The sequence below is a fragment of the Nicotiana tabacum genome, chromosome 11 (assembly GCF_000715075.1).
Source record: "Nicotiana tabacum cultivar K326 chromosome 11, ASM71507v2, whole genome shotgun sequence".
Classification (NCBI taxonomy): Eukaryota; Viridiplantae; Streptophyta; class Magnoliopsida; order Solanales; family Solanaceae; genus Nicotiana; species Nicotiana tabacum.
This window is the reverse complement of record NC_134090.1, coordinates 93,751,347-93,759,780: the sequence shown is the minus strand read 5'-3', so window position 1 is coordinate 93,759,780 and position 8,434 is coordinate 93,751,347. Positions and strand designations below refer to the sequence as shown.

Sequence of the window (8,434 nt, the reverse complement as noted above, 5' to 3'; positions counted from 1 at the left end):
TTTAGAGCGGCTATATTGTGTAGTTTTTCCTAGTTTGAACAAATCAAAGCCCAGTATCAAATACCGTAACGTCAGCCCACTCCAAACGTGTTGATAAGTTGGTAAAAATAGTACGGGCTAGCTAGTTTTCGGAATGGCCATTCAAAAATAACCAGTGATTGCAAAGTCATTGAAAAATAGCCACTATTTTGCTGCAACACGAAAAGTTCCAGCATAATATACTGGAGATCGATGCACATGTGTATGAACTTCGAGCATATTATGCTGGAACTACAACACGCGGAAAGTTCTAGTATAATATAGAGTACTGGTGCTTCAATCTCCAGTATATTATGTTGGACCGGTATATTATACTTGAACTTCAGTATATTATACTGGAGTATTTTTCCGGATTTTGAACAGTGTTTTTGTTCAGATTTATCTTTATATGAAAAGTGGCTAAATTTCAATTACTTTTGAAATTGTGACTATTTTTGAATGATCACTTGTAAATCTGGTCGGACAATCGAGTCGAGTAAGAAACAAATGTGGTTTCCCAACTCCGAAATCACACAAGCACGAAGCTGAGGATATGAGTCTAATAATCATATCCTTTTTTTACTATAAGAAGAGTGGAGGGAACTAAAATTATTTAAAAATCAAATAAATTCTTTACAATAAGAAGAGTACAACTGCTCTAAAAAGCTGGGATTAATTATACCATAGACGATGGTGCATTGATTTAGTAGCACCATCTTTACCCAGTGATCCATAAAAAAATTACTCCTAGCAATGAGGGAATATAATTGGAAGGAAAGAATTGGAGAAAGAAACGAACTAGCTAGCCCCCAAATGCTTGTTTGGGGAATGGGGGAAAAGGGGCCTCTTTTAGTATGACTTATGAACATTTGATGCAATTAATTGTTGTGTTTTTCAACAGACAGGCAAATCGACTGGAGGATCTTCCAATGATTCCAATTCACTAACTCCATTTTCCACCAGGAAAGACATGGCCAAACCCCAAGTTATATGAACATCCAAGTGGCAGTGCATTAACCAGACTCCTATTTAACAACAACAACAAAATGTAAGTCCAAAAGCTCGATGCGGAGAAGAATTGGAATTTATAAAAGGATTGGAATTATATACACTGATAGTGAAAATATATTTTCAACAAAAAATTATAATGTTGTTTTGGAGGGTGCATTCATCTGTTGAATCTGATACCGATAGTATCACCCCCCAAAACAACATTCTCCTTCAGGCTTTACAACCAATCAATACGACCCCGGAGAGTCTCTTAGGTCCCCAAATTACGATAGAAAGTTTCACCTTCATAAATCAAGGTTCATATTAGGGATAGCATGTTCATTATCATTTTTATCATATTACCTATAAATTTCTATCATAAAGATTTATCTTGTAATTGTTTCTAAGTGACCTAATTATGTTATATAGTTTATACTGACGGTGAATAAAACTTAAGTTTTTTGTATGCCATAAAATAAATATTTGTGGCCCTTTTCTGTTCTCACCTGGGTTGTCAGCAACAAATCGGATGACTGACCATCCATTGACAGGTAAACTTGCCGTGTTTCTACGAGGTGGGTCAACAAGATTGAATTTAGCTGTATCAGTTTGAGGATTAAAGTTCCCAAAGCCCTCAGCAATGATGTAAAAATCATATCCATGAAGATGGATTGGGTGGTTTTCACCTGTGACAATGCTTGTTCCCTGTAATACAACTTGCACTTTTGCCCCATATTTTAGCTTGTAAACCTTAGTTCCTGGAACTGGTTGCCACAGTGATTGGCTGACATTACCCGTATAATCAAATTTCACAAGTGGGACTGCTGGGAAATCAGTTGAAAAAATTCCAGGTATGCCTTGTTGATGTGCTTGCAGAATGGAGAAGTTGGGCGGTAGCACAAAAGACACATTGTTCATACTGGCAGCGAATCGAGTTCCATTTGGACCTTGACAACTGCTGGAGCTTGCACCTAGTTTGAAATAATAAACTTAAATGTTAAACAAGTGTTCTCTTGAGTTATTCAATGACCAATGTGTCATCCTAGAATATTTATTTTCTTCTATTTGTTGTTCATGCAACTAGGAGTTTAAGGAACGTTATGAAGAGCTTAGCTTGTATTTTATGAAGAGCTTAGTATATTTTAACGCACCTTTCGGGCAATTTTTGAGTCCCAGCCCAACTGTAATGAACAAGTTCTCATCGATTTCAGTGGGCAACTCGACCTTGCTTGGACTTCTGAAACTTGTTGTGAATGCAGTGGCTGTGGCAGTGTCGTTAAATGGTGGTAAAGATGGAAAAATTGGATTGATCTTGATCCCCTGAACAGCGCAAGGAGTATTCTTGTACTCAAGGATAGCAGTGGTAGTAGTGTTGTCAAAAGGTGCACCTTGAGCACTTGCGTAAGCTTGTGCTGCCATGTAGTATCTGGCTGGTGGCTGGTTACCAGTGATAAGGACATCAGTAGTTTGGCCTGGACCTAACATAAGCACTGATGTGGTGAAGGGTTGAACATAAGAGGCGTCTGCTCCAACAACAGTTAACTTGTGGTTGGCCACAGTGAAGAAAAGCTGCTGATTTAGTGCAGCGTTGATAACTCGAAGAAGGCTGGTCTCACCAGAGTCCACAAGCACTATGGTAGTATCTGCATAAAGGTGAATCCAACATGATAGCTGAGCATGTTATATATTCTGAATCCAAACTAATGAACGCTCGCATGAACTAGTTAGTATGGCAATATCTTTATATATATCTTTATTGAGCATTAGTATCCGCATGCTTTTTATTGATTATCATAGAAGAGCATTGAAGTTTTCAACACACTTAGAGATAATTTTGGCTCTGTTATGCGATCATGAATCTTAGTGTACAAGGAGTAGAGATACCAGCTCTATTGATTATGTTTTCAATATTTGAAAGGTATATTTCTTGGTATATGTTTCAAGAATTTAACTTCTACGCAACTGACGCTATATAAAATATTTACACCATTAAATCAGTTATAACATACTCCCTCTATATCAATTTTTAGGACAGACTCTCATAATTTAGTCTGTTCCAAAAAGAATGAAATATTTTTATATTTGGAAAATTTAACTTTGGATTTTGTATTTTACCCATTTTATTTTTAATAAGAAACTTTTATAGCCACACAAATGTTACGGCTCCACAAAGCTTTTGCCCTTTAAGCTTTTAAAATCACAAATTTAAAAATCTTATTTTTTTTAAATCTTCGTGCTAGAGGTAAACTAGTAATGTCATATAAATTTAAACGGAGGAAGTATAAGGTAATCACATTTACAAGTAATCTGTGTGATAAGCAGTAAGAATTATTAGATACCTGGTAAAGATGATAATCGCCTGCTATCGCAGTAAATTAAACTACATCATCAATAGTTAAAAAGTCTTTACACTATGTATATGACTTAAATTGATCATGTTTCAAATGTTTCGGAGATTGGAACAAACCTTTACTTGAACACCTGTAGAGGTCACCTGGTTGACCATTGATGGTGTATGCATCTGATACATTAGGCGCTGCACCCGTTCGTGTGGCCTGTCTTACAACATCAATAGGGTTTGCATCCCACCACTCACCTAATCACAAAATTTCAAACCATAATTTTGATCTGGAACTACTGCTTGGCTGGTAGTATTTGTTTTCAATTCTTTCGCTTATTTTGGGCAGGAATGAGTACCTAGCAGAATGGGTGTCTCTCTTCTTGGGTTAGGAAATGGGTAGAATTCTCCTTCTTTTGGGTGGATTATTAAAGCTCCGTAAACAGTGGCCCTGAGCCATGAGCTGTGGGCGTGCCACCAAAGTGTGCCTTCCTGTTCTTGAATTGTAAAGCGGTAAGTGTAACTCCCTCCTGGTCTAATTGGGCATTGTGTTATAAATTCTGGTCCATCTGCCCATGCTGTTCTTATTTGCTTAACTCCATGCCTATCGAAATGCAACAAAGTTGTAAAAACCACACGAAATAACATTGCATATGTATGATATAGTGCAGTTCACATATATATATATATATATATATATATATATATATATTGTAGCAGAAATCCTTTATTTAACCAAGTTACTTATTTCACATCTTAGTAGTTCATTTTGCATTATGACATGCATGCTTCTTACCAGTGAATGGTGACATTGTATCGAGCTCTGTTGACCACGTTGATGACTAAAGTATCGCCATTATTCACTTCCAATGTTGGTCCAGGGAATTGTCCATTCACTGTTATAGTGTTATGGGTCTTGCACAGCCTCTTTACTGGTGTTGCTTGAATCTGTTTCATAACAACAGAGGTTAGGATCCTCCAATTCTAAAAATAAAAAAAAAAAAATGTTAGTAAGACAAAGAATTAAGGGAAACATGAATGACATACAACAAAATGGTGGTACTGTGTTTTCGCATTTGCAAAGAGAAGTAAAATGGAGATGAAGAAAAAATAGCACAAAGGGTTGGCCATGCTGTTGCAGGCATCCAATATTATGGTTCTTTTCTTAATTAAACTGTCAATTAATGGAAAATTCATGCGTAGTGCTTATTTTTAAAGAATAGAGAGAGGGTGGTTTGAGGTTGGCAGATTAGGTTTATATATATACACACACACACACACACACACACACACACACACACACACACACACACATATATATATATATATATATATATATATATATATATATATATATATATATATATATATATATATATATCAATTAATATTAATTAATCAAAGAATACAATTTACACAAGTAATACATGCTTTGAGTCCTAAATTACTCGGACTTTAGCATTAATAGTAGCTACGCACGGACTCTCGTGTTATGATTATACACAATACCACCTATCTATCACATTAATTAAAGGAAACTTTTCCTTCTATCGTTAATCTTGAGTGGTAGCAAAACCTTGACAACCCAATCTTGTTTGACTTAAAAATTTCAGTTAGAAGAACCTAAAACACGACATGCTTTGACTTTTTCAACATGATCTCAGTGAACAACGTCAAAAGGAAATCCGAAGATGTTGAACAACTCGGTCAGATTGCTCCGGATTAAGCATACTTGGAACGACAAATTGATTCAAACGTCTTAAAATAGTTTGCTATCAAACCCAACACCCGTTTGTGTTTGAATTTCTCCCTATTTCTAGAATTGTGCTTTGTCTTCTGTTTTTCTTGAAAGCTCATATTCACAGTTTTAGTTACGAGTGGTTGTGATTTATGAACACTTTTAAGTATATCTTTAGTAGTCAAAAACTGAGAAATTACGTACCAATTATTAATGTTACGTAAATTTTTTTTGAAAAAAAATATTAGGAGTACCATAAGACAGCATCGGTTTTATGGCTAATATCTTGAGGAAGTAGTAATACATGCTAGTATAATAATTACAAAAATCAACGACCACCAAAACAGAGCAGCACTTGTGTTTACAGCCAACAGCCCAGAGTAACATTGTCTACTAAAGCAACTTTCCAACAAACACTCTTCGAGCCCGTTTGGACATAAGAATTTTCTTCTTCTTTTGTCGATTTTTTTTTTTCAAAATCAGCATTTGTTCATAAAATTTCCAATTTTCACTTGAAGATGCATTTTGGAATTTTTTGAAAATTTGAAAAACTCCAAAAAGCTGTTTTTCAATTTCACTCACAAAACTTCAAAAACAACCCAAAACTATATCCATGTCCAAACATAACTCTAATTTTCAAATATCATTTTCCCTTGATTTTTTTTTTCACTTTTTTTGGAATTTTACAATTCTTATGTGCAAACGCCCACTTAGTTACATTTTGAGAGCTACAACAAACAATCTTTAATAAGCATCATATAGTATAAGAAAGAAGCAGAAGTGTCCATCTTGTAAAACTTGAGCAGCAGAGTGACTCTGTCAAAGAAAAGCAACAGATGGCCTTAACGCACATATCTTGATGTCATAATTAGTTGTACAAGCTGAGAGCCCATCCCAATTAGGTGTTGCATCTGATCCTGACTTCACATTAATATTTTTCTTGGCAAGAGAGGCAGCACTTGTATTATTATTAGTATTTACTATATGAGCAATACCAATGTAACTACTACAATTGCGACAGAAAAGTTTAGTATGTTGTTTAAAGAAACCCCACGAGTTTTTGGACCTAAAATAAGGTGAGCATCTAAGTTTACTTATCTGAGTAAATCTGCTCTTATCAATGCATAAAAATGAGAGTACCCCTCTCCTCATTGTTTTCCCATACTTTGATCCAATGACTCTATAGTATTCCGATTGCAAGAGTTGAGGTTCAACTCATATCCACACGATCCACAACTGAAACAAGAATAACTAAGCAAATTTTGTTAGAACCGTTATCACAATATCCTGTATTAATTTCATGAGAGAGAGTTTGCCTTCTTTTTATTCCCTCCAATTCTTGAAACCTTGCGCTTTACTATCAAAATCAGAAGAAAAGAAATCCAATTCCAATAACGGAGTATAATTAAGACGGGAAACTCAAAAAGCCTTTCGATCCAGAAGCAGTTAAATGACGATAAATTCACCTTCATTTTGGTTGTACATTGTGTAGTAATTCTTGTACCTTCCAATCTACTAATATACTCTCGCCATTCCATTTTATGTGATAAAATTTAAATGGATACGGAGTTTAAGAAAGAAACAAAGAAAAAAAAAGTTTTAAAATATGCTATCTGAAACAAATAAGAAGTTTATGATTACTGTTTTTAAGTATAAAAAACATATCAATTTGTTTTTTTAAAACATAGTAAAAAGGAAATAGATATCTTATAAATAAATTAGGAGGGACAGAGTAATAAATTTCTACAACTAGAAGAAAGTAGTATAAATAAAAACCTTACCTGTAAGTGACGCCTCTTTCAGCATTGCTTATGAGATGAGAGGAAAAGGGAAGAATATCATTAGCAGCTAGTGATTGTGAAGAGCAGCTGAAGAAATCTGTTTCGGCCAACATCTTCAAATTGAGAATATAACCCTTTTTATTACTCCTCTCTCGAAACAAGTCTCTGCATATATGCAGTGTTGATATATATATATATATATATACTCTTGTCTTATGTGACAGCTAGCTTCACACTTTCGGTAAGGCTCCTAACGGTAACTAAGCCTAGGAATAATTGTATGCTAAGTATTAAACTGTCATCTGCTTTCTGAGTTAGGGCTTGGATGTCTTACACGTGTTAAATTTGATATTATAGGGTGTTGGATTAATTAGACTTGAAAGGGTTCACAATTTATTTTTCTTAAATAAAAGCTGCAATAATAGTATCTCTCCTTCCTTATTAATGACGATATTAATTAATTGAGTACGGATATGATACAAAAACAAGGAAAATTTTATTTTGTGTATCATACAACAAACACTAGTTGTATGAGACAACTTTTTTGTTTCACAGTTTTTGTGGACCTAGATTTCTGTGGACCCAAATTTCTGTGGACCCAGAAGTGTAAGATTGGGGTCCACAAATTTGTGAGACAAAAAGGAGCTCCATACAACTAGTGTAAGTTGTATGAGACACAAAATAAAACTTTTCCAAAAACAATAACAATCAGGTCGGGTAGAGACATGCCTAAGAAGTCTTGGGGCGAGGTTATTATACGGGACATGACGCAGCTGGAGTTAATTGAGAACATGACCCTAGATAGGAGAGTGGAGGTCGAGAATTGGGGTAAAAGGCTAGTAGGTAGTCAAGTGTATCTCTTTGTCTTACCAGTTTGCTAGCATTAGTGTTAGTATGATATCCTTTTATTCATATATTGCTATTATTACTTAGAGTTTAATTGTTTCTTGGCTTTAGTACTTTATCTTGTTGTTATTCCTTCTTGTTGCCATTACTTTTGTCATTTGTTCTCCAGCCGAGAGTCTATCGGAAACAGTCTCTCTGCTGTAACAACCTAGCCGGTCGTTTCGAGAGTTATAGCCCCATTCCCCCATTTCCTTCTTCTTTTGTGTTCTACAACTATATTATGATATATCAGGTTAGTTGGTTCGGGTCCGGAGTGGATTCAGAGTGAATTGAGACACATAGTCTCTTAATTGAAAGCTTAAATTGAAAAAATTGATTGGATGTTGACTTATGTATAAATGACCTCGGATTTGAATTTTGATGGTTCCGTTAGCTCTGTTGGGTGATTTTGGACTTAGGAGCGTGTCCGGAATGTTATTTGGAGGTCCGTAGTAGCATTAGACTTGAATTGGCTAAAGTCAGAATTTTAGCGGTTTTGGCCGACAATGGAAATTTTGATATCGGGGTCGGATTGGATTCCCGAAAGTTGAAGTAGGTTCGTGGTATCATTTCTGACTTATGTGCAAAATTTGAGGTCATTCGAACGTGATTTGGTAGGTTTCAGCATCGTTTGTAGAATTCGGAAGTTTAGAAGTTCTTTAGGATTAAATCCGGGTGTAATTT

General features: G+C 35.2%; 1 protein-coding gene and 1 pseudogene across 2 annotated transcripts; both read right to left on the bottom strand.

Moving 5' to 3' along the window:
- Positions 1 to 620: 620 nt before the first annotated feature.
- Positions 621 to 4,604, bottom strand: LOC107762767 (laccase-12-like). Of its 2 annotated transcripts, XM_016581253.2 has the most exons (8): positions 4,394 to 4,604; positions 4,143 to 4,294; positions 3,706 to 3,950; positions 3,476 to 3,604; positions 2,160 to 2,651; positions 1,695 to 1,979; positions 1,515 to 1,576; positions 621 to 1,043 (listed from the first exon to the last, which is right to left on the bottom strand). In XM_016581253.2, exons 1-8 carry the CDS (start codon positions 4,541 to 4,543, stop codon positions 1,032 to 1,034), a joined length of 1,527 nt encoding a protein of 508 aa, XP_016436739.1. In that variant the 5' UTR covers positions 4,544 to 4,604; the 3' UTR covers positions 621 to 1,031. The 2 variants fall into 2 exon arrangements, with proteins under 2 accessions (XP_016436739.1, XP_016436671.1); XM_016581185.2 differs by having other exon boundaries at positions 1,515 to 1,979.
- Positions 4,605 to 5,328: 724 nt separating this feature from the next.
- LOC107762505 (uncharacterized protein At4g08330, chloroplastic-like) lies at positions 5,329 to 7,049 on the bottom strand (annotated as a pseudogene).
- Positions 7,050 to 8,434: the final 1,385 nt, after the last annotated feature.

Coding starts and splice junctions, on each gene's coding strand:
- LOC107762767 (XM_016581185.2), bottom strand. CDS start 4,543: ATGAATTTTCCATTAATTGACAGTTTAATTAAGAAAAGAACCATAATA. Junction 4,295..4,393: donor CACAGTACCACCATTTTGTT/GTATGTCATTCA, acceptor GTTATGAAACAG/ATTCAAGCAACACCAGTAAA. Junction 1,980..2,159: donor ACTCAAAAATTGCCCGAAAG/GTGCGTTAAAAT, acceptor ATTTCAAACTAG/GTGCAAGCTCCAGCAGTTGT.